This window comes from Scyliorhinus torazame, chromosome 18 (assembly GCF_047496885.1).
Source record: "Scyliorhinus torazame isolate Kashiwa2021f chromosome 18, sScyTor2.1, whole genome shotgun sequence".
Taxonomy (NCBI): Eukaryota; Metazoa; Chordata; class Chondrichthyes; order Carcharhiniformes; family Scyliorhinidae; genus Scyliorhinus; species Scyliorhinus torazame.
The window spans coordinates 6,779,987-6,806,788 of record NC_092724.1 but is presented as its reverse complement, the minus strand read 5'-3'; the positions used below and the strand labels follow the sequence as shown (position 1 = coordinate 6,806,788).

General features: G+C 45.8%; 1 protein-coding gene and 1 pseudogene across 1 annotated transcript in view; both read left to right on the top strand.

Annotated features, from left to right (window-relative positions):
• The window catches only part of LOC140394914 (potassium/sodium hyperpolarization-activated cyclic nucleotide-gated channel 2-like), a 164,068-nt gene that overhangs the window by 58,335 nt on the left and 78,931 nt on the right, over positions 1-26,802 (top strand). The window contains exon 4 of the mRNA XM_072482097.1: positions 11,128-11,346. Within this exon, the coding sequence (XP_072338198.1) occupies positions 11,128-11,346 (219 nt within the window). The remainder of the gene's footprint in view (positions 1-11,127; positions 11,347-26,802) is intronic.
• Positions 19,723-20,056, top strand: LOC140394879 (large ribosomal subunit protein eL37-like; annotated as a pseudogene).

The following is a 26,802-nucleotide window of genomic DNA, read 5'->3' as shown; positions in this document are numbered from 1 at the left end:
TTTATCAGTGATGTCAGACTGTGGGTGTAGCTGAGCTGTCTGTCAGCTTTTTACTTTCATTTTCGGCTGATTGCTGCATGGTGTGTTTTTGTTCCGTTTTCAGAGCTGGATAGCTGCAGACACAACCAGAAGGTGTATTAGAATCTCTCTCTGTAATCTAAAGACTATAAATTGATCCTGGTGATTTAAACCTAATAACAGTAGTGACTTTAACCTGATGTGCTTTTGGTAAAAGATGTTTTAAGTCTTATGGATGTGAAAAGGAAAGCTTAAAGGATTACTTAGTGTTGTATTCTTTGGGGGTTGTATTTGAATTAATGGTTGCTACGTTTTCACTGTATGTTTTAAAAAGGTTAACTTGAGTTCAAAAAATAAACATTGTTTTGCTTTAAAAAATACTTTTCCGTTTCTGCTGTACCACACCTGTAGAGTGGGCCGTGTGCTCCTCATACCACAATCTATTAAAAGTTGTGGGTCAGGTGAACGCCATGATACACTTTGGGGTTCTCTAAACCCTGGCCCATAACAGTATCATGACTGGTACAGGCTTGGAGGGCCGAAGGACCTGTTCCTGTGCTGTATTTTTCTTTGTTCTTTGTAAATTGCCCTTTAATGTCCTAGGTTGTGCAGTTTAGGTGGGGTTACGGGGATAGAGCGGGGGAGTGGGCCTCGGATAGGGTGCTCTTTGCGAGGGTCAGTGCAGACTTGATGGGTCGAATGGCCTCCTTCTGCACTGTAAGGATTCTACGCCTAAGAGTGGGAAAGATTCCTGATCAGTCATGTGAGCAAAAGTAAGTTGAAGTCTCTGCCATCTCTATCCGTAGCTCCAGACCACAAAATGTATGTAAAAGTGTATGTTGCCATAGCAACTCTGACTCCCAGTGATCTGTAACAAATTCCACCAAGTGATATAATATAAAATCATAGCTGAAGCATTTCCATTGTTGATCTATGATCCAGATCAAAATTCCAAGTCCGTACACACCATTTCATCTAGCAAAATCAATTTGACCTTTGCCTCAAAGGGTGTAATTGTTCTGTATTGGAATATGAAACAGGCTGCACTCTGATAAAGGAAAACCTAAGTTGGAGTAGTTTCCTGGGAGTGCTTTAATTTTGATGTGATTGTGGGATGATCCAAATGTGCATTAAAAAATAGCACTCGATAGTAAAATTAAAAGTGTAACATTAGACACAAATTGTTTCATTCATATTTAGTAAAAGAATTTCTTAAATCCAAAATGATTTGTCCATTTCAAAGGTCGTATCACAGTTACAGAGAAATGTCTACATACAAGACAACATTTTGAATGAAAGTTAACTGCTTGACCGTGAAAAATGTTTCGACATGGTAATTTTGTCATTCATTAATAATAATAATAGTCTTTATTATCACAAGTAGGCTTACATTAACACTGCAATGAAGTTACTGTGAAAAACCCCTAGTCGCCACATTCCGGGGCCTGTTCGGGTACACTCAGGGAGAATTCAGAATGTTCAATTCACCCAACAGCAATTTTTTCGGGACTTGTGGGAGGAAACCGGAACACCCGGAGGAAACCCACGCAGACACGGGGAGAACGTGCAGACTCCGCACAGACAGTGACCCAGCAGGGAATCGAACCCGGGTCCCTGGCGCTGTGAAGCAACAGTGCTAACCACTGTGCTACCGTGCCGCCCTTTAGAGCAAATAATGAATTAAAGGAATGATGTACAAATATTATCAAATTCCTAGGGTGCAATTTCTAGGCCAGGTTGTACCCGACGCAAATCCCGCCATGCAGGGAGAGTTGCAGGAGAATTCCGAAACAGGATTTGAGCCGAGTGCAAAATAGTTTCTGATTTTCCTGGCCCACCCCAGCTGCCGTGATCAGGGTCTCTCCCGGAAAGGGTAAGGAACTGATCACAACTTAACTGCAATCATTTTAATCTCATTAGATTAAATTAATATTCCCCCACCCCCGCCAGTGGGAAGTCACCTTGTCGCGAATCACTACTGGTCCTTAAAAGCGGGGCCGGGTGCCATGGACTCCAAGGGGGAGCAAAGAGGTGAGTACGCCTCTCCATGTAACGTCCAGGGAGCTCAAGGGCACAGCAGCTTCTGGCCAGATGCGGTGGGGAGTTCCTTCAAGAGAGCTGGGGGTTGGAGGATCAGGCTGGGGTGGAGGAGGCCAGTTTGGGGTCTCCCCTGGGATGGGGATTGCTCTGGGTCTGAGAAGCTTTAAATTCTGCTTTCTTTCACATTTAACACCCCATAACAAGGCAAAGCTTGGCTGCCCTGAAATCCTCTCACAGGACAGAGCCATTCTGCAGCCTGTCTGCCCTGAAATCCTCTCACAGGACAGAGCCATTCTGCAACCTGTCTGCCCTAACATCCTCTCACAGGGCAGAGCCATTCTGCAGCCTGTCTGCCCTGAAATCCTCTCACAGGACAGAGCCATTCTGCAGCTTGTTTCTTGGAGAAGCATTTCACTCCCCATGAATTTTCAACAGTCTCTGTGGTTTTACGGTTTCAGTGTGTCTTCTTTCGTGCTTCGTTGTTTAGATTCAATTTCACACCCAATTGACCTTTACATGTCTCTTGATGGACAGCTGAAGGCTATCTCAAAGGAGGGAATAACTTTGTTTTTATAGCATGCCATTGTCCATTAACTCTGTACTTCCTCTTTTGAGGAGGTGTGCTGTCTGACCGCATTTTTATAATGGTGAATTTTTTTCTACTCTGAAGAGCTTCCTAGAAAGAGCAGGTACTCTGTCTGACAGCAATATTTTTAGGCTGTATCTTTTTCAACCTCTAATGCCTGAACAGTGTGGGCCATCACTGGAGGTACTTCAGTAGCAGCTGGCACCACTCAGACATTAAAATGCAAGGATTCTTCAATGAGGACCATCTCGCAGTCACTGTTGAATTCACTGGATAGACATGATGACAATGCCGGAGGGATCTCAGAGGCCTATGAAGCCCCTTGGTTGTTGGGGTCATGGCTGGACAGTGCCCTGGCACTGCCCTCTGTCACCCTGGCAGTGCCAACCTGGAAGGGTGACAAGGGGCAGTGACAGGTTGGCACTGCCAAGGAGCAGGGCCTGAGAGGGGGGAGGGCCTAACGGAGGGGTGGGGGCCTTTGACAACCTCATAGTAGGGTGTTGCTCACTTGGGGAAGGGGCTTGATGACAGCAATGGGGAGGGGGCTCTTTGCCGGTGAGAAGGGGGGCAGCCTTCATCAGCGAGGTGTGGGCATCTTTGCTGGCGAGGTTGCGAGGGGAGGGCTATATTAATAATCTGAGATCGGGGCACCCTTTACACACATCACATCACATTTCGGGCACAAATCAACCCTGGCTCCGAGAAAATGGGTAAGTATAGGAAGTTCGCGATGGGAATCGCAGTAGAAGAGTTGGCACAATTCACACCGAATTTCCCGCCCAAAATGTCACTTAGTCCATTTTGGGGAGAATTCAGCCCCTAGTGTTTGGAATTCTTGTTCTAATCCTAATACTTCATGACACTGTTGTTTTATCAATCAATATTAAACTGTACCGCAAACATAAACGGCTAGTTGCATTAATATGCAATGAAAAGATTATTTATTAATATTCAATTTCTTTAGGTTGGAAATGGTTAATCATTATCTTTTTAAAAAATATATATTTATTAAAGTTTTTTAACAACACAATTTTTCTCCCTTACAAACAATAACCCCCCCCCCCCGTAACAAAGTAACAAGAAGTCGCGCTGAGCAAGATATATACATGGCAAAATGATATATTTACATAGCTTTGCTCTCTCCTGCACGTGCCAGTTTCTCCCGCCCTTCATGTTATCTCTTGCTCATCCCTCCCCCCAAGCCATCCCCTATTCACCCCCCCCCCCCCCCTCCCAGGACATCCCCTTCCCCCCCCCGGATTGCTGCTGCTGCTGACCGACCTTCCTATAACGCTCCGCGAGATAGTCCAGGAACGGTTGCCACCGCCTGTAGAACCCCTGTGCAGACCCTCTCAAGGCAAACTTAATCCTCTCCAACTTTATGAACACAGCCATGTTGTTTATCCAGGCTTCCACGCTAGGGGGCTTCGCCTCCTTCCACATTAGCAAGATCCTTCGCCGGGCTACTAGGGACGCAAAGGCCAGAATGCCGGCCTCTTTCGCCTCCTGCACTCCCGGCTCGTCCACTACTCCAAATATTGCTAGCCCCCAGCTTGGCTTGACCCAGACTTTCACCACGTGAGATATTGCTCCCGCCACTCCTCTCCAGAACCCCTCCAGTGCCGGGCACGACCAAAACATATGGACATGGTTCGCCGGGCTCCCTGAGCACCTTCCACATCTGTCCTCTACCCCAAAGTACCTACTCAGCCTCGCCCCCGCCAAGTGAGCTCTGTGAACCACCTTAAATTGTATCAGGCTGAGCCTGGCACACGAGGAGGAGGAATTAACCTTACCTAGGGCGTCGGCCCACAGACCTTCCTCGATCTCCTCCCCCAGCTCCTCCTCCCATTTACCCTTCAACTCTTCTACTAGCGCTTCCCCCTCTTCTTTCATCTCCTGGTGTATTGCCGATACATTGCCCTCCCCGACCCATACATCCGAGATCACCCTGTCTTGAATTTCTTGTGCCGGGAGCAACGGGAATTCCCTGACCTGTCGCCTCACAAAAGCCCTCACCTGCATATATCTAAAGGCATTTCCCGGGGGTAACTCAAACTTCTCCTCCAGCGCCCCTTGGCTCGCAAATGTCCCATCAATGAACAGGTCCCCCATTCTTCTAATCCCCGCCCGATGCCAGCTCTGGAAACCCCCGTCCATCTTCACCGGGACAAACCGGTGGTTGCCCCTGATCGGGGACCACACCGAGGCTCCCACTGCACCCCTGTGCCGTCTCCACTGGCCCCAGATCCTTAACGTTGCCGCCACCACCAGGCTCGTGGCATACTTTGACAGCGAGAACGGCAGCGGTGCCATCACCAACATCACCAGGCTCGTTCCTTTACATGACGCCATCTCCATCCTCTTCCATGCCGCCCCCTCTCCCTCCATAACCCACTTGCGGATCATCGCCACATTTGCTGCCCAGTAGTCGCTCCCTAGGTTTGGCAGCGCCAACCCTCCTCGGTCCCTACTGCGTTCCAGGAACCCTCTCCTTACCCTCGGGGTCTTATTCGCCCACACAAACCCCATAATACTCCTACCTACTCTCTGAAAAAAGCCCTTGGTGGTCACAATGGGAAGACACTGAAACACAAACAGAAACCTCGGAAGGACCACCATTTTGACCGACTGCACTCTACCCGCCAGCGAGAGCGGTAACATGTCCCATCTTTTGAAGTCCTCCTCCATTTGATCCACCAACCTCGTCAGGTTCAGTTTATGTAGGGCCCCCCAACTCCTGGCTATCTGGATCCCCAGATACCGAAAACTCCCCGCCGTCCTCCTCAGCGGTAGGTCCCCTATCCCTCTTTCTTGGTCCCCTAATGTAATACAAAGAGCTCACTCTTCCCTACATTGAGCTTATAGCCCGAAAACTCCCCAAACTCCCTCAGAGTCTGCATGACCTCCACCATCCCCTCCATTGGATCCGCCACGTACAGCAGCAGGTCATCCACGTATAGCGACACCCGATGCTCTTCTCCCCCTTGGACCACCCCCCTTCATTTATTAGACTCCCTCAATGACATGGCCAAGGAGTCGATCGCCAATGCAAACAACAGGGGGGCCAGGGGGCACCCCTGCCTCGTTCCTCGGTACAGCCGAAAGTACTCCGACCTCCGCCGGTTCGTCACTACACTCGCCACCGGGGCGCTGTAACGGAGCTTAACCCAACTGATAAACCCTCCCCCGAACCCAAACCTACGCAGCACCTCCCAGAGGCACTCCCACTCTACTCGGTCAAAGGCCTTTGCCGTGTCCATAGCTGCCACTATCTCCGCCTCTCCCTCCTCCGATGGCATCATTATCACGTTTAAGAGCCGCCGCACATTCGTGTTTAATTGCCTGCCCTTTACGAATCCCGTCTGGTCCTCGTGGATCACCCCCGGGACACAGTCCTCGATCCTCGTGGCCAGCACTTTTGCCAGCAACTTAGCATCCACATTGAGGAGCGAGATCGGCCTGTACGATCCACATTGCAGTGGGTCCTTGTCCCGCTTATGGATCAAAGACATTGTCGCTTCCGACATTGTCAGGGGCAGGATCCCCTCCTCTCTTGCCTCGTTAAAGGTCCTCACTAGTAGCGGGGCCAATAGGTCTACGTACTTTCCGTAGAACTCCACCGGAAACCCGTCCGGCCCCAGGGCCTTCCCCGCTGGCATACTCCCCAAACCCTTGCTCAGCTCCTCCAACCCAATTGGTGCCCCCAAGCCAGCCACCTCTTGCTCCTCCACCCTCGGAAATCTCAGCTGAACTAGGAATCGTCTCATCCCCTCTTCCCCTGATGAGGGCTGGGATCTATACAGCTCTTCATAGAAGGCCTTGAATACCTCTTTTTTTTTCGTCGCACTCCAAACCGTGGCTCCCCTTCCATCTTTGATTCCCCCTATTTCCCTCGCTGCCATCCTCTTACGGAGCTGGTGTGCCAGCATCCGACTAGCCTTTTCCCCATACTTGTAGGTCACCCCCTGCGCCTTCCTCCACTGTGCCTCCACCTTCCCTGTGGTCAACAGGTCAAACTCCGTCTGCAGCCGTCGTCTTTCCCGAAGTAAAATTTCCTCCGGGGCCTCTGCGTATCTCCTGTCCACTCTCAAAATCTCCCCCACTAACCTCTCCCTTTCCATGCCCTCTGTCTTCTCCCTATGAGCCCTGATGGAGATTAGCTCTCCCCTGATCACCGCCTTCAACGCCTCCCATACCACCCCCACTTGCACCTCCCCGTTGTCATTGGCCTCCAAATATCTTTCGGTGCACCCCCTCACCTTCCCACACACCACCTCATCTGCCAGCAGTCCCACACCCAGCCGCCACAGCGGGCGTTGGTCCCTCTCCTCTCCCAGCCCCATTTCCACCCAGTGCGGGGCGTGGTCCGAAACGGCTATGGCCGAATACTCCGTCCCCTCCACCCTCGGGATGAGCGCCCTGCCCAGAACAAAGAAATCTATCCGGGAGTAGGCTTTGTGCACGTGGGAGAAGAAAGAAAATTCCCTGGCCTGCGGTCTTGCAAACCTCCATGGGTCCACTCCCCCCATCTGATCCATAAACCCCCTAAGCACCTTGGGCGCCGCAGGCCTCTTTCCAGTCCTTGATCTGGAGCGGTCCAGTGCTGGGTCCAGCACTGTATTGAAGTCCCCTTCCATTATCAGGCCTCCTATCTCCAGATCCGGAATGCGCCCCAACATGTGATTCATGAATCCCGCATCATCCCAGTTCGGGGCGTATACATTTACCAACACCACCCACGTTCCTTGCAACCTTCTCCCGCTGCTCCAATGCCGCTTTTTAGGTCGTTGCACTTCTGGTCCAATCCATACAAGTTGGAGGGGGACCTCTCTCTTCACTTCCCCACGGGTTGTCGTCAAAAAAAATTCCGTTGGGGCTCCTCCAGTGAGCCCGAAAGTCCGTAGTAGCGGGAGCTGCCGAATCGTGCGGCTTAGCTCCGCATAGCCGCAACAGGAAGTCAGTTAATCATTATCATAGTCACAAGCTACAGTAAACAATTGAACTCTACAACTTTTGTGTTGGAAGGAACAAAATATAATTTGTAACTTACAGTGCAACATAGTTCGCACCCTTCACCAACATTAATACGAAGTTAGGAAGTAAGAAATGCAAAGATGTGTAAGAAATTACACATGAAATATTAAGTTTTCAAATAAAGTAGATGAGTAGAAACATAATACAAAATTAGCTGTGCGATAAGGCTATTCAGTGAGTCAGATAAAATATTTTGTTATTTATCGAAAGGCATTAAATACAAAAACAAAATTAGTGTTAAAATTAATGAAAAGCTTTGGCCGCTGTGTAAAGTTTTGATCGCTCCATTACAGGTAAGGTTCAAAGCAATGAAAAAGGCACAGACTAACTTTGCTAGAACCTGACCACCAATGCAGGGCAACAGGAAGGCCTTGAGAAACCGCGGGGGGAATTTTACAGCCCCTCCCACCAGAGGGGTTCTCCAGTCCTGCCAAAGTCAATGGACATTTGAAAAGTCTGAAACGCGACGGGGCCATAAAATCCACCCCCACCTAAGAGTTTTTCTCAGAGGAACAGATGGGCAAGGGCCCACTTGATAAAAGTCTTCAAGTTTATGAAGGTTATCACAGTACCAGGGTCCTAGGTTCGACTCACGGCTTGGGTCACTGTCTGTGCGGAGTCTGCACGTTCTCCCCGTGTCTGTGTGGGTTTCCTCCGGGTGCTCCAGTTTCCTCCCATAAATCCCGAAAGACGTGCTTGTTAGGTAAATTGGACATTCTGAATTCTCCCTCTGTGTACCCAAACAGGCGCCGGAATGTGGCGACTAGGGACTTTTCACAGTAACTTCATTGCAGTGTTAATGTAAGCCTACTTGTGACAATAAAGATTATTATGATCCATAAATTGTGATAGATTGCAAGTACTTTTCATGAGGGACACCAATTTAAGAAGATAATGCAAGTACAATTGAAGCCAAGTGGGGGAAATAATTTGGATCATGAATTAAGTAGTTGCTTGAAGGAAGAGCGGTATTGTAAGGCATGGTGAGAGATTGAAATTTGAACTAGGTCATTTCTGTGCAGAGAAAAATTGGCACAAAAATGGTGTCAAATCACTTAACATTGAGTTAACATAGAACATACAGTGCAGAAGGAGGCCATTCGGCCCATCGAGTCTGCACCGACCCACTTAAGCCCTCACTTCCACCCCATCCCCGTAACCCATTAACCCCTCCTAACCTTTTTGGTCACTAAGGGCAATTGATCATGGCCAATCCACCTAACCTGCACGTCTTTAGACTGTGCGAGGAAACCGGAGCACCCAGAGGAAACCCACGCAGACACGGGGAGAACGTGCAGGCTCCGCACAGACAGTGACCCAGCGGGGAATCGAACCTGGCGCTGTGAAGCCACAGTGCTATCCACTTGTGCTACCGTGCTGCCCTTGCCTTGCTTCTGTAATAATCTGTGATTCTATGATCAATTATCTATATTTTGACTGAGTTAATCTAGTCTCACTTTTTTTGCACTACCCCATAAATATATTATGTGTTTCTTCTCTTGAGATAAGTTCCCCATTCCCAATGTAAATTATTAATTAGTTGTTCATGTTTCATCATTTTCTCAAGAATAGAAAGTATGTGGAGAGGAGGTGATTGTTCATATATCACTGTATCTATTTGTAATATAATAATGCATTTCCTAGTCATCATGTGTCACATAGTTCTGTCAAACTTAATTATAGACACATTTATTCTTGGTATATTTCTTGCAGCAGGCATGCTGTTGGAAAACATTAACCTTTCATTCAGATTGTGCTCCCTCTGTCAAAAGAATTGTAAAAATTAAAATGCAAGTCATTATGCTTGAATGTTGTAACTTAAAAAATAACTTCAGTCACGCTGCCAATATTTTTAGCATTTTCTTTTGCGTATGTCTTGAGGAGACAATTAAGAAATAAAAATATCCTTCACCCCTGATGAAAATGCTGAGAGCTGTTTTAACTCTCCGTAATTAAAGTAATTTGAAAATGATCACTTGCAGTGTTTATTCAAACCTACAACTCAAACTCTTACTTAAAATTACATTATTTCATGAAGAAATTGGTTACTTCTGGTACAGGAAGAATGGACTGAAGGGACTCCCCCTGTGTTCTACATTCATTGATTCCATAATACCACAAAGTCACAATGCCTTTGGGTCTCACCTACAATACAGATACAATGGGGCCGGTTGGCTCAGTTGGTTGGATGACTGGTTTGTGATGCGGAGTGATGGCAACAGCACGGGTTCAATTCCGACTAAGGTTATTCATGACAGTGCTGCCTTCCCAACCTTGCCCCTTGCCTGAGCTGTGGTGACCCTCAGGTTAAATCACCACAGGCCAGTTCTCCCCTTCAAAAGGGAAAGCAGCCTCTGGGAATGTGGTGACATTTGCATTTGTAGATACAACATAAAGGCAGGTTATTGTGAGGTAAATTCAAAGTTCGAGGAAACGATAAAAGAGAAATCTTAATTACTTGTCACGAGGCATACTTTGACTGGCTCAACTTTCCAATATGGGAAAGGGTTCTGATGGCTGAATTGATGTTGGAGGAACGTGAGGTTAAGATTCGAAAAGTGTGATGTTAAATGGGGTGACAGTGGCTCAAGGCCTTGCAGTTGGGTGGAGACCTAAGGCTCGCAGTGGAATGGCAGCGGCAATAGCTGTGACGGTGATGGTGGATGGCCTGTAGAAGGAGGTGGCCAAAAGATGGAGCCTAAGGCTGAAGGAGGGTGCGGCAAGGTGCAGGCAGGTTGAAACTTCACCACAAGCATCAACGGTGATGGATCCGGAAAACATAGGACATTCAGGTGTGCTTGAGACAACAGCATGAACACTTGGCTAAGGCACAGGATGGATGGCTACATCAGGGAACAGAAGGGGCACAATTCAAAATGCTGAAGCAAGTGGAGCTGGGGTACACTGTAGCATGGAGCTTCAACTGAAAGGTTTAAGTGGAATTGTAAGTATACATGCCTTAACTGTTTAAGGTTATCTCCCAGGTGTTTAATCGAGGCAGGATGGCAATAATATGACATAACTATTCTGTAAGCACATGAAGGGCATTATATGAAAACTGCTTAATCTTTTAGTGATATAAATTGATTTTAATACGTGGTTATTTCAAAATCTAAAAAGGCACTGATTTACAAATGCATTCATCTGTTTATATTTCATCGCATAGAATTCTCCTGCTCAACACCTTCCTCGTCTCTTTTTTACTCTTTACTCTTGCCTCTTGTCCTTTCTCTATCTGCTGCCCTTCACCCCAACAATAATTGAAATGATTACATTACCAGGTACAAACAGTGATCTCCTTTTTAAAAACAAAAGTTGTCCTGCTTTGAATTTTCAAAGTTCAAATCGACGGAGCGGTGTGGCCGATAAAGATGGAAACGGGAGCAATGCTAAAGAGATGTTTTAAAATAATTTCTTGATTTTCCACTTTCTTTTTTATTCAACAGAATGACTCTTGGAGTGAGCTCTACTCATTTGCACTGTTTAAGGCAATGAGCCACATGCTTTGCATTGGGTATGGTCGCCAAGCTCCAGAGAGTATGTCAGATATCTGGCTAACAATGCTTAGCATGATAGTGGGTGCCACCTGTTATGCCATGTTTATTGGTCACGCAACTGCCCTAATCCAGTCTTTGGATTCATCACGTCGCCAGTACCAAGAAAAGGTAGGACACTTGTATAAATGAGTAACAATATCGTAGTGATCTAATATTGTCCATTGGGTTTTGGGATCAGTACTATTTTCAATGAGCATCATTTATCATGACATGCGTGTGAATACTATAGTACGATCATGCTATTAGTTTCTATTATGTTTTAGCGTGCCATTTTATCAAGTTTCTCTGAAAGAATTGGCAATGCCTACCATACTAATAAATATCACTTGCTCACTTTCGAAAGCCACAGAGCCAGACGTCTCAAATCCATTTGAAATTATGCAATTGATTATTCAGAATAAAGTTGAAGATTATTTGCGTGCTAACTTGTCAAACCAGCAACCAATATGGATCTACGTGGGGAAGATGCTGCCTTGATATTCAGGACGTGGTGTGCTAAGTAAACACCCTACAATGTGAAGTGCGTACAGGCTCCTAAGATAAGCTTCTGTGCGAAAGCCGATTGATTGAGTTTAGACTATTTGAGTTTCTTGGAAAACCTTGGGATAAGAAAGTGACTGAAAGAGTCAGTCAGTAGGTACTTGTGGGTGTTGTGTTGGATCTTACTCTTTTTAAAAATTGGATCAGTGTCAACTTCAGCTAGGTGTAAAAAGTTTATGATTTCACACAGACAATACTGAAGGGGTGGAGGGGCACAATTATGTAAGGAGGCAATTGGGGCCCAGTTCCACAAAAAATAATTAGGTAATATTTATATAAGTAATCAAAATGAAATTCAGAGAAGTGTAAAATATTTCACAGAAAAAAAAATAGTAAGAAGTCTTACATCACCAGGTTAAAGTCCTACAAGTTTGTTTCAAATCACTAACTTTCGGAGCACTGCTCCTTCCTTAGGTGAATGAAGAGGTATGTTCCAGAAACATTTATATAGACAGAGTCAAAGATGCAAGGACAATGCTTTGAATGCGAGCATTTGCAAGTAATTAAGTTTTTACAGATCCAGAAAATGAATAGGCAAAGTAAGTGATCCATGACTTGTAGCTAAATAGATAAAGGTGAAGTTAAAAGTGGAGTAGATGTAACCTGCACATCTTTAGACTGTGGGAGGAAACCGGAGTACCCGGAGGAAACCCAGGCAGTCACGAGGAGAACGTACAAACTTCACACAGTCACCCAAGGCTGGAATTATTAACCCAGGTCCCTGGCGCAGTGAGGCAGCAGTGCTAACCGCATGACACTGCGCCGCTCAAGACCATTGAGCCTGTTTTGAACCTAGTTTCATCTACATCTGTATGCTATCAAATTGAATTTCTGTGAGGTTATCCCTCAGGGATCCCCACTGATGGCGTCCAAGGGTCCAATCAGGCTCCAGATTCTCACTATCGCTTCAGTGCCAGTGTGTCACATGAACCACTGGGTAACTATGTGGTGTAACACTGATGTGTCGTTTTATACTTTGATAAGTTTTCTCTTTGAAAGACTGAAATGCTTTGCTTTCTCTATCTTTCCTCGTGACTAAGTCCTCCGACATGAAGGGCCAGTCATAGAGTTTTTCTCTGCACTGTTTTTGAATTGTCCCCCCTGGGCTTCGGTAAACAGAAATGGTGCAATATTCAGCTCTGGACCGACACCGGTGTACAACGTGCTCCAGAGCGGAAGGCAAAAGAAAAAGAGAAAAACAAAACAAAATGAAGAGAAGCTGAATGCAATTGTTACAATTTTGAAATTGCCGAATCACAAAGTGAAACCATTATCCAACATATCTTTTAGAACTTGACTATTGATTCGCCATGTGTCATTGCAACTGCCCTTCACTGAAGCCAAGAAGAAAACTCCAATCCCCTACCAGCCTCAGTGGTTTAATTGCATGGTGATGTCATGAGTGGCTGCCAGGTTGTACAGAAAATAGCTGAACCCAAGTCGTGATCACATTTCAATTAGTTCAATAAAATTAGTTCAAGAACAGAACTCAAAAAATAATTAATTTTTGGTGCCAGGTATTTTTAAATGGAAAATATAACGAATTAAGAATAAAGAAGCAGGTTTGAGAGCCCTCAATGACATCTGGTTGTGTTTAATATTGATTTTCTTCTCAGCAGAGGCTAGACATTGGTTTGTCCAATAAAAAAATTTAAAAGCATATTTACTAAACATGCCAACAAGTTCAATCAGTTTTGTGTTTGTTTTGCAGCTGTAGTTCCTGGCATAGAAGATTTTACGGATATTAAATTCAGCATTAAATGAGTAAGATGTCAAGCAAAGCTTAGTGCCAACATTCCATTGTCTAGTAGGTAAATTATGTATTCAAGGCCAAGGACCAGATTTTCCAGAGGGTTCAAAAAAGCCCAATCGGTTGATTTTTACTTTTTTCAAAATGCGCATCGGATCCAAACATGTATTTCCCCAGAATATTTGTCTTTTCACACTGCGGTTGGAGTTAGCAGGGCATTTTGCAAGCTGTGATGGTGTTCATCTGGAGGGTGGTTGTGGGGGTAGGCCGATTAGAAGGCCTGTCTTGGTTCTCCATCACAGCAGCTCAGCTTCCAACATTATTTTAGAAACCACATCAAAGGTATATTCTGTTATTACAGCCTGTCAAAAATGAACATAGAACATTACAGTGCAGTACAGGCCCTTCGGCCCTCGATGTTGCGCCGCCGACCTGTGAAACCACTCTAAAGCCCATCTACACTATTCCCTTATCGTCCATATGTCTATCCAATGACCATTTGAATGCCCTTAGTGTTGGCGAGTCCACTACTGTTGCAGGCAGGGCATTCCACGCCCTTACTACTCTCTGAGTAAAGAACCTACCTCTGACATCTGTCTTATATCTATCTCCCCTCAATTTAAAGCTATGTCCCCTCGTGCTACACATCACCATCCGAGGAAAAAGGCTCTCACTGTCCACCCTATCCAATCCTCTGATCATCTTGTATGCTTCAATTAAGTCACCTCTTAACCTTCTTCTCTCTAACGAAAACAGCCTCAAGTCCCTCAGCCTTTCAACATAAGATCTTCCCTCCATACCAGGCAACATTCTGGTAAATCTCCTCTGCACCCTTTCCAATGCTTCTACATCCTTCCTATAATGCGGTGACCAGAACTGCACACAATACTCCAAATGTGGTCTACCCAAGATCTTGTACAGTTGCAGCATAACCTCACGGTTCTTAAACTCAACCCCCCTGTTAATAAACGCTAACACACTATAGGCTTTCTTCACAACTCTATCCACTTGGGTGGCAACTTTCAGAGATCTATGGACATAAACTCCGAGATCTCTCTGCTCCTCCACATTCTTCAGAACCCTGCCGTTAGCCCTGTGATCTGCATTCCAATTTGTCCCACCAAAATTAATCACCTCACACTTATCAGGGTTAAACTCCATCTGCCACTTTTCAGCCCAGCTCTGCATCCTATCAATGTCTCTTTGCAGCCTACAACAGCCCTCCACCTCATCCACTACTCCACCAATCTTGGTGTCATCAGCAAATTTACTAACCCAACCTTCAACTCCATCATCTCCAAGTCATTGATAAAAATCACAAATAGCAGAGGACCCAGCACTGATCCCTGTGGTACACCGCTGGTGACTGGGCTCCAGAATGAAAATTCACCATCTACCACCACCTTCTGACTTCTATGTGATAGCCAGTTACTGATCCAATCAGCCATGTTTCCCTCTATGCCATGTTTCCTTACTTTCTGCATGAGCCGACCATGGGGCCCTTATCAAACGCCTTACTAAAATCCATGTGTACAGCATCAACTGCTCTACCTTCATCTATGTACTTAGTTATCTCCTCAAAGAATACAATCAAACTTGTGAGACAAGACTTACCCCTCACAACTCTGTGCTGACTATCCTGGATTAAGCTGTATCTTTCCAAATGATCATAAATCCTATCCCTCAGGACCCTTTCCAATAATTTACCTATGACCAAAGTGAGACTATAATTCCCAGGGTTATACCTATTCCCTTTCTTGAACAAGGGGACAACATTCGCCTCTCTCCAGTCTTCTGGCACTATTCCTGTAGACAGTGAGGACATAAAGATCAAAGCCAAAGATTCTGCAATCTCATCCCTCGCCTCCCAAAGAATCCTATGATATATCCCATCAGGCCCAGGGGACTTATCTATCCTCAGGCTTCTCAAAATTTCTAACACATCTTCCTTCCGAATATCTATCTCCTCCAGCCTACCAGCCTGTATTGCACTATCCTCCTCAACAACAAGACCCTTCTCCTTTGTGAGCACTGAAGAAAAGTATTCATTTAGGGCCTCTCCTCTATCTTCAGACTCCATGCACACATTCCCACTACTGTCCTTGACCGGCCCTAACTTCACCTTGGTCATTCTTTTATTCCTCACATAAGTGTAAAAAGCCTTGGGGTTTTCCTTGATCCTACCCGCCAAGGACTTCTTATGCCCCTTCATTTTAAGATAATTTAGATGTAACTATTAAGTGTGAATTTCCAATCCTGATTGATCAGATCTTCCAGAGCCATCCTTTAATGCCTAGATTATATGAATAATTCCCTGTATAATCTTGAGAAAACAGCTGGAGAGTGATGCTCTCTTAATAATCCTTTTCTTCAAAGAGTGACATCTTGTGAGGCATTAATTATACCTAAAATTGCAATATTCTTTATCCTCATTAGATTTGCTCAAAAGGCAAGGAATTGGCTTGCAGAGGATCATGCAAATTATTCTCCAACATTTCATGATATACAACATCTCTTATGTGGAACAAGCTGTTTTCCATTTTTATACATTGTACATTCAACTTCGCAACAAGTAATATCCATAAAATAAAACAAACAAATGAGGGTTCCTTTCATCTCCCCAATCGATTTGGTTCCAAGTCTCATTGACACCAATCCAGGAAATACATGGCTGGAGGCACCAGCTTCAAGTTAGGAGCAGGTTTGGAACGGGAAGAGGATCAATTGCTCGGTTGTGTCTGAAAACTCTGCGAGAGCAATCAAGGCGCATGAGGAAAGGTTGGGCCTGTACTCACTAGAGTTCAGAAGAAGGAGAGGTGATCTTACTGAAACATATAAGATTCTGAAGGGACATAATAGGACAGATGCTGACAGCCGACCAATGAGAAGCTCCCTTTAAAATAGGGCTACCGTCCCAAAAAACATCTGAATTACTTATACTTGTGACAGTAGTTGGAGAGAAGGAGAGAAATAGCACTGTTGACAGTGTTAACGTTCTGCATCGTTTTATTTATTGACTGTACGGTAAATATTGAATCAGTCATGTGACACATCATGGGCTCTTTTTAATATTTGAATGCGGAGGAAGGCAGTGGCAGAGTGTCACTAGATTAATATCCTAGAGGTCAAGGGAGAAGTTCTGGGAAACCTGGGTTCAAATCCCACGCTGGTAGATGGTGAAATTTGAATTCAATTTAAAAAGAAAATCTGGTATTGAGATGAAACCATTGTTGATTGTCATAAAAACTAATGACTTTCCAGGGAAGGAGATTTGTCCTACATGTGACAGATCCACAGTCCTCTGAAATGGCCCAGAAAGTTCAAGATAAATAAATGCTGGCCCAGCCAGCCACATCCCATGATGTAGGCGGCACAGTGGTTAGCACTCGCTGCACCAGGGACCCGGGTTCAATTCCGACCTTGGGTGACTGTGTGGAGTTTCCACGTTCTCCCCGTGTCTGCGTGGGTTTCCGCCGGGCACTCCAGTTTCCTTCCACAGTCCAAAGATGTGCAGGTTAGGTAGGGTTATTGGGACAGGGCAGGGGAAGATAGTGCTCTGTCGGAGGGTCAGTACAGAGTCGATGGGACAAATACCCTCCTTCTGCACTGTAGGGATTCTCGGGATTCTACATCCTTTCATGGATTCTATGGAATAAGTATTTTTAAAATGTGATTGATATACAGCATTATTTACATTTCATTGGATATTATGTATAAGAGTGAGGCGGTCATGTTGAACTTGTATAAGACACTAGTTAGGCCTCATCTGGATTATTGCGTCCTGTTCTGGGTGCCACACTTGAGGAAGAATGTGAAGACATTGGAGAGCCCCCACTACTCTCTGTGCAGAGAAGATTTGCAAGAATGATAAGACCATAAGGCCGTAAGACATAGGAGCAAAATTAGACCATTCAGCCCATCGAGACTGCTTAGCCATTTAATCATGGCTGATATGTTTCTCATCCCCATTCTCCTGCTTTCCTCCCCATATGATTCCAGGGATAAAGAACTGCAGCTATGAGGATAGATTGGAGAGGTTGGGACTGTTTTCCTTGGAGAGAAGAAGGCTGAGAGGAGACTTGATGGTGGTATCCAGGATCCTGAGGAGTATGGGCAGGGTAAATAGTGAGAAACAGAAGTGGGAAATGCTGCATTTGCTCAGCAAATCTGGCAGCATCTGTGGAGAGGGAAATAGAGTTTGTGTTTCAAGGCCGTACGATTCTTCGGAGTTAAAGAGAGGATAAATGTGCTGGATTTTAGACTGTATAAGAGGGGATAGAACCATTGGAGCAGAGTAAAAGGTCAGTGATAGGTGGGAGCCAGGAGAGATTGCAGCAAAGATATGTTGGCCCACATCCTCTAAACTATATACAATCCATCACATTTCTCTCCCTTTAACTCTGAAGAAGAGTTATACAGACTCAGAACGATAAGTCTGTTTCTCGCCACAGATGCTGCCAGACCTGCTGACATTTTTCCAGCATTTTTGCTCTTGTTTCAGATCCCAGCACCTGCAGTATTTTACTTTTAATAAATAATAATATTAGTATTTATGAATGTCACAAGCCGGCTTACTGCAATTAACACTGCAATGAAGTTACTGTGAAATTCCCCTTAGTCGCCTGTTCGGGTACACTGAGGGAGAATTCGGAATGTGAAACTGTTCCCATTCAAGGAGGCATCGACAGATAGAGGACATAGATTCAAAATCATTGGTAAAAGGAGCAGAAGTGATGTGAGGAAAACATTTTTTCAGCCAGAGGGTGATTGGATTCTGGGACAACATTCCTGAGAGGGTGGCGGAGGCAGATTTGGCCGAACTATTCAAGAGGGAATCGGATTGTTATCTGAAAAGAGAGAATGTTCAAGGTTACGGGGATAAGGCAGGGGAGTGGGGCAAGGTAGAATGCTCTTTCAGAGGGCCGGTGCAGACTCGATGGGCTGAATGGCCTCCTTTTGCACTGTAACGATTCTGTGATTCTTGTCAACTTCAACGACCAGCTAATTATCAGTGAAATTTGTATCCTTGGCTGTAATGTATGCAAAAATACTATCCCGATGTCATTTCCAAATCTAAATTTAAAATGATTGATTACACTAATGCCAAATAAGGTGAGGGGCTTAGAAATTTAATTTCACAGTGTTCGCTTATCAGGCAAGAGAAGAATGCTACAGGCAATTGTATAGGTTGCATTCGCCCAATTGGCATTAGGAGTACACCACATGTCATTTTGGTTAGTCATCTATTCATTCTGGGTCACTGACTATGGAGCCTTGGGGAATGAATATAAAGTTTAAATCTACGTTGCCATTAATTTCCATATCTCTCAAGTTGCTGATTGCAACAGATTTGGTGTTCTAATTAAGGACTCCTGTACCTGTGAGGCAGGTGAATGTGACAAGCATATTCTGAAGCAAATACTATTTGAATTAGCCGAGCTTCACTTCTCACAAAAGTCGGATGATTTTTCTCCTCAAGTGGAATTGAAACGCCCCCTTGGCTTGGAAAAGAATATTCATTTCTGGAAGGTCCATTTCCGCACATTTTCGGCACTTGATGTAGATTTGAAAACCGAAGTACCGAGCTTCATAGCCATAAAATTCAAACAGGACAAGCATGCAAGTAAGAAATATAAACACAGCCTGTACTGAGCTCTGTACTGTGAGCTATTGTTTGGATACCTAGCTGCATCAGGCTATGTAGGAAATGGATGTATCCCTCGGCTGCCAAGGAATTGCTGCATTCCATTAAGTCAGTGGGATCCTGGCACAGGCATGGTTCCCTGGACAAGGGAAAAGCAATTACCTGCTGTTTATGGCGAGTCACTCTATTCCTCATTTAGAGGTAACAGACAGGGAGTCTTTTGCTTCGGTTTTCAAATCTACATCAAGTGCCGAAAATATGTGGAAATGGACCTTCCACATATGAGTATTTTTTTTCCAAGGGAGGGGGCATTTCAATTCCACTTGAGGAGAAAAATCATCCGACTTTTGTGAGAAGTGAAGCTTGGCTAATTCAAATAGTATTTGCTTCAGAATATGCTTGTCACATTCACCTGCAGCATGATCCTAAAAGAGATGTAACAGGCAGTTCATTGGAAGAGGCGTAATCAATGTTCTGGGGTTCGTTCCAGCCTCGAATCCCAGCACGGTAGACTGTCAAATTAGAATTTTCTCTCGAGCGCGCAGTGGAAATGACGAAGGGAACATCGGCATTTGGTAAGAGGCAGAACAAGACGCCCAATTTTGTCGGCGATGTGGATCTAAAGCATTTCCCCTGCAGAAATTGACTTGCGATGAATGTACCTAACATTCCAAGCGAAAGTGGAAGGATAACCGGACGGGCTAAGGCCAAAAGAAGAAGCACAATTGGTCCAGGCCACACTGAGGCGCCTGGAGCTGGTGTATCGCTGATTCAGGAATGGATTCCACGAAGGGACCCCCCTCCTGAAATCCAGACGTTCCACAATAGCTCCTGCCAGCGCTGTACAAACAACCAGAGTACCTACACAACAAATAAAGCTATGACTTGGACACCCCCCACACACAAATTTCGCCGTTTGGCTTAACTCAAGAGTCCCGCCATTAATATATGTACAATAGCACTCTGGATTTATCACGTAACAGGGCGTGTGATAAATTGGCTATTGAATTCTCAGAGCATGTATTTGATGTTGACTGTCTCACACTGGGTCAAGTGGATTGGATTGGATTTGTTTATTGTCACGTGTACCGAGGTACAGTGAAAAGTATTTTTCTGTGAGCAGCTCAAACGGATCATTTAGTACGTGAAAAGAAAACACATAATAGGGCAGCATAAGGTACACAATGTAAATGCATAGGCACCGGCATCGGGTGAAGCAAAGTGAAGATGAGAATGAAAGTAGATCCCTCAGTGCAGAGCTCTGACTTAGCCTTGTTAGCTGACATTCGGGGGTCATTCTTAAAGGTTCCTTATCTGGAAGGTTGGGTATTCTATTCAGAATGCGGCACGTTAACCTTGCCCAGGGCTGAACGCTGTATAGTCCTGCTGAGCTTGCTGACTTTCAGCCATCATCGTGCTGGGTATAATTGAATCAGCATTCTCTTTTGTTTGAGTGCACTGCATGCACATTAATGGTTGGCATTTGGTTCAATTACGTGCCACGCTCACAGCATTTAGACATGGACTGGAACAGTAAGTGGGAGCAGGTTACTCAAATATCAAAGCTCTGGAATTGCCACACAATCCAAGAGCTTCTCTCGGACGTGCATCATTTGACATAATTTAGACACAGAAATTCCTTTGAATTATCTGCCAGTTATTTCTGAATGTATGTATATTTATAGTAACAATGTCACAGCTGCTAATACCCTTGTGTGAATGTCATTGTCTGCCAATGATGGAGTACTAACAAAAGACACCAGCATAGAGAGCTGCGGCCAGCAAGAAGATGGTCCAACATTGCACACACTGTGAAAACAGCTTGGGCAAGACATTGGACTTTATTGTAGTTCTACAAGAGCCGTTGGAGCTCCGAACTGTGGCACGTACATACTTGGGCGAATTTAGCTGCCTGTGAGTGTTAGGCCTGAATCAGTGAAGTATGGGACGGAATTTTCCCCCAAAATTCAGATGTGTCATTTTTGGTGCGAACATTGATGTGAATCCAGCCGGCCCCTGCGGCGCGATCCGGATCGCAATCTTTAGGCACATTGAAACAAAATGTTTTCCCCACCTGAAAAATGCCACACCTGAGATGCAAAGCACCTGATTCACCCGCACCTGGGATCATCTGCACTCTTCAACCAAAACGGCGCTGCATTTAAACAGCTCCACAACATTTGATCTCATTCAAGCCAGGAGGATGGCAGCCAACAGACCAGATTTTCGGAGGGCGCCCTCCCTCGATTGCTGGATGCTGTGGAGGGGAGGTGGGCTGTGGGTTGGCAAGAGGCCCTCCAGTAAGGTCACCTGGGAGGTGATGGCAGCCTGACCAAGAGGTTGGGGGTTCTGTAAAGAAAACAAATGAATTACCTTCTTCTATCCTGTAGCCACCTAAATTGGCCAACTCCCGATTCAAAATGGCGAACGGCAAAGGCTGATGGGAAAATCAGCCAACAAGACAGAACCCAACGGCTGCAGGTTTGCTGTGTATTTACCTCTGCAAAAACCAGACAACATCGATACCAGCGACCATCAGCATAACAAAGTAAACAGCCACCTGCATACTGATGAGCAATCCCCGGAACAATAAGTAACATTTTGACACACAAAGCAAAGCCAGACTCCTCGGCGCCAGCAGGAGCCAAAACAAAGGAGGTGAACGAGCACCTCATGACCGCCCATCGATCAGGGAACCGCTCCAGTATTGGAGAAAATCGAACCAAGCGATTGGGACAAAGTCCAATCACTTGGGACCAGGTACAGGGTCCGCCCCGAAAGGCGGGAAGCCCCTGGGGACTATAAGAGTTGAGCCCCAAGTTCAAATCGCTCTCTCTTCACTCTCTTCTACCTGCCCGGGTCACCCAGCAACACGAATCAACATTGACCGTGACCGTTGCAGTGACTCCAGTGATCATCAAAATTGTAAGTCTTAATTCAACGCTCGCTACGAGATAGGCGCCCCTAGCTACCAATCCGTACCAACTTTGAATCCCGCAGACTCAGAACCCGAACGAAAGGCCATTTGCTCCCCTGACCTGGTGGGCCAGTCCAAAGTTAAGTATAGGACTGTTAGTTGTAGAAGTAGCTTAGACGTAGAATTTGTGCATGAGTAGCGATTACTGTGTATAATAAATGTGCTTTGATTTAAATCTTACTAATCGGTGTATTGGGTTATTGATCATTACTCGGACTTGAACCTCGTGGCGGTATCATAAAGATACCTGGCGACTCGAGAGCAAAGGTAATAAAACAGAGCAATTGAACCAAGGAGAAAATCAGCAACAATCCACAAGGGTAAGTGGCCCCTCCCTCTTGGACTCTACCCTTCGTCAACCCCCAGAGAGTCACCTTGAACTCACATGTCACCACCTCACACCCGACTGCCCAGCATCACCCTCAGACTCACCCTGGCACTCCCTGGCACTGCCTATGGACACGTTTGTCCCTCAGCTGCTGGAGATGCAAAGGCAGAGCCGGGAATATGCGTAATGTTTGTCAGCGACTTTCCTGCGACTGTAAGACCAAATAGAGAAGTCCCAAAGCCTTCAGTTGCAGGAGATGTTGCCAGACTTGCGTGGAACCCAGGCCAACACTGCAAAGGTGGTGTCTGCAGCGAAAAGCCTGGGGCAAGAGCTCAGAACCATGGCTGGAGAACTCCGATGCATGGCTCAGTGCCTGAGGACCATGGCTGGGGAGTTCAACACCATGGTGCGGATAATGCTGAGCCTCCAGGATTGGCAGCGCTAGATGACGTTGAGGCTCATGCCAGCTGCCCTCCATCCCATGGAGTAACCCAGGGGCCCCTGAGCACCCAGAGGGAGGAGGAACCATTGGCGTACATCACGTGGTCTTCCACCCTGGAGGTCCTGGGAGTAACCAGCCCTTCTGACTCCCCCATTCCTGATACAGGCACATCTCGGGGGCAGCGGACAGACAAGCTAACATGGCAATATTAGTGCCACCCGAAAGCAGGCCAGGTCCCTCCCTGCCGTGAAGAGGAAGCCCAGCGAGGGCCTCTCAGGTAACAGGGCATGAAAAGCAGCAGGTCACCTCCACCTGATGTGTATCCTGGGAATGCACTGAGGTGTAGAGGGGGGGAGGACGAAGGGGGGGTATGCAAGTCATAGGGGCACAGTGGGGTGATTTACGCACCCTGGTCTACCCGAATTGCTATTCGATAGCATGGCGTTTCTCAGTTAACATCCGACTAATGGCGCTAGGGGCCTCTGTTCCATTTGGGTAGATCGCGCCCACAGCTTTTCTCACAGCCCTCAATGTCAGGGAAACGGTTCAGAGATGTCCCAGGATGGCCCTGCTGTTGTTGCACTCCGTACAACATTGCACAGCAGTGAGAATTGGACCTACACGAGCAACAAGGCACACAGCATAGTTCCTTCACAAGATTCCAAGGAGGGGATGAATGTGATGTGATCAATGCAACAGCTGCAATGCTCAATGCTTCCCATAATGTCCTTGTCATTGCAATGTTTACTTGGGTTCCACTAATCACCCATCTGGAATTTACATTCTAAAGACAATTACTCAGCAACGTGACAAACATTAAGCAGTCCTGCAAACAACCAAACTTCCCTTTTACAATTTCTTATTTCTCTGTGTCGATCATGTCCTCCCATGAAATAGTCACTTGCTAAGCACTGATGTAAACTGGGCGCTGCTGGAAATTGGAGGAAGAAAATTCAACAGAAACTCCGCAGTCTAACACTGTGTTAAACATCGATGTACATACTGCTCTGCAACTACAAACCTGTATTCTTCCTCTTCATAACACTTCCATGTAGTGCGACCATGTGACTTGGGCAGAGATAGATCTCAACTGCTTAGATTATGAGATGCTCTTGGTTGACTTCCTTTGGGTTTTGAAGCCCATAATGTTCCTGGCAACTGCACGTGTCCAAGGGTAGACTCCGCCACTATGCCACAAAACAGTATCTGGGGAAGTACTATAGGAATAGAGATGTTTTACTGCAATTGTATAGGACATTGGTAAAGCCACACATGGAATATTGTGTGCAGTTTTGATGTCTTTATCTGAGGAAGGATGTTCTTGCTATGGAGGGAGTGCAGCGAAGGTTTACCAGGCTGATTCCTGGGATGGCGGGACTGTCATATGAGGAGAGGCTAAATCAGTTAGGATTATATTCACTGGAGTTTAGAAGAGCGAGAGGGGATCTCATAGAAATTTACAACATTCTAACAGGATTAGACAGGGTAGATTCAGAAAGAACGTTCCCGATGGTGGGGGAGTCCAGAACTAGGGGTCATAGTTTGAGGATAAGCGGTCAACCTTTTAGGACTGAGGTGAGGAGAAATTTCTTCACCCAGAAAGTGGTGAATCTGTGGAATTCGCTACCATAGAAAGTAGTTGAGGCAAAACGTTGTGTATTTCAAGAAGGAATTAGATATAGCTCTTGGGGCTAAAGGGATAGGGGAAGGCAGGATCAGGGTACTGAACGCGAAGGGCTGAATGGCCTCCTCCTGCTTCTATTTTCGATGTACTTTTCTATGAATTGACTGAGTGGGGAAGGGATCGGCTGAGAGGTGGAAGCGATTTGGGCTGTGCCCCACTTCCATGCTCCATTTCACCATCGTGGCCTACCCACACTCCCCTGCCCACGATACGCTGGAGAGCGCTTTGCAGCAGATCACAGTGTTGGGTTGAAAATTCTGGAAATCATATAGTGATGCATTACCTGGGTTGAAACCCCATTGGCAGACACATTGCACTTACTTTGGATCCCCAGTACAAGACCACTCTGCCCCTTCCCCAACTTTCCACTCGTTCCAACGTTAAATTTCAACTCACAATTCTATCTACTTCCCCACCACAGATTGAGGATGGAACCTGGCACATGTTAATCAATTTGCCTCAGCACCAAATCACAGCTTTACCCGCTAAGCCCTTCAAAAGCTCATTATTCTTGTCTAAACTGATCCTGTAAGGATACCTTAATGTTTATGCATTGCATGTAGTGAATGATGTTTAATACTGTGTGCACGTAAAATGCATTCATTGGCAGTACTCCTGAAGAGAGTTTGTTCGCACTTTGGCACCGGTGACCTTCACCCTGGTTAAGCTGCCGGGCTGCATTGTCCAAGTGCTTTGCCTTTCAAAGTAGTTGTGACGCTGCCAGAAATGGCATCATGTGTTAAGTGCATTTTGTATCAGAGCACCTACAACCGAGGTTCTGAAAATAAAAACCTGCTGCCTCTACAGCACAAGTACACCGCTTAATTTTCCACATGACCCAGCATTGTCCGCTACAGCCTCATTGCATGTGATGTGCATAACACACTTGCAAAGCAGCTGATGTCTGTACAAACCCTTTTACCTAATCCTTTGCAATGTGTTGATTACAAGTCGAGGCAACTGTATTTAATGATTTTCCTGTAACCAATTCTGCATAGAATGGATTTTAAACAAAGCGGATAATGCAGCTGTTGAAGCTTTTTAATATTGTATTCTCTTGTGACTGCAGAATTTCTTCGACTCTCTGCAAAGCACATATGTTATCTTTATCTATTGGTATTGTTACACTCTCCATAGAGACCTATACAAAAAAGATTTGAACCTCCTGTTAATAACTGAAAAGGTGACACTTAATTTCACATTTTAAATCTTTTACTGTAACAAATGACTAATGCAAACTATTGACTGAACCCTATTTTCATGGTAGCATGGTAGCACAAGTGGGTAGCACTGTGGCTTCACAGCGCCAGGGTCCCAGGTTCGATTCCCGGCTTGGGTCACTGTCTGTGCGGAGTCTGCGCGTTCTCCCCGTGTCTGCGTGGGTTTCCTCCGGGTGCTCTGGTTTCCTCCCAAAGACGTGCAGGTTAAGTGGTTTGGCTATGCTAAATTGCCCTTAGTGACCAAAAAGGTTAGGAGGGGTTATGGGGATAGGGTGGAAGTGAGGGCTTAAGTGGATGAGTGCAGACTCGATGGGCCGAAATGCCTCCTTCTGTACTGTATGTTCTATTTTCTTTTTGTAGGCTGCTTATACTTTAAACTAAAGAAAGGAACATTCTCCTTTAATACTTATTGCACATTGCATTCTCCACAAAATTTCAGTCCTTATAGCAAACAGTCCACAGTTGCTCCCAATTGCCAGTAATTTTGCATTGCCCCATTTTGCTGATTAATAACTTTGAGTGACCTCTTCCAGGCTCTTCCCATAGTTTTCAGATTTACTAAACAGTAAATCCTGGCCTGATGGTTCTTCCTCTCTGCCAGGAAGAATCATCTGGAATCCTTAGACGGCTGTGGTATGTATCTCTTCGAATAGAGGCCATCTCCCTCCTGCGACTAGCTGTGGTTGTTTGCAAAGTTCAGCAGTCTCGTCTCTCTGCTGACCACACAAAACCGCTGGCTGTAATATTCAATGATTTGTGGGAAAGTTTGTAACCTGGGGCGGGATACTCGGGCCTCCCAGCCACATGTTTCTCGGCAGCTGGAGGGGGCGTGCCATTCACTGGTGGCAGGATTCCCTGTTCCCGCTACTGTCGATGGAAATTCCCATTGAAGCTACCCCACGCCGTTGGGAAACCCGATGTGCGCTGCCGGCGGGACCAGAGAATCCAGCTGCCAACGAACAGCCAAAGAATTCCAACC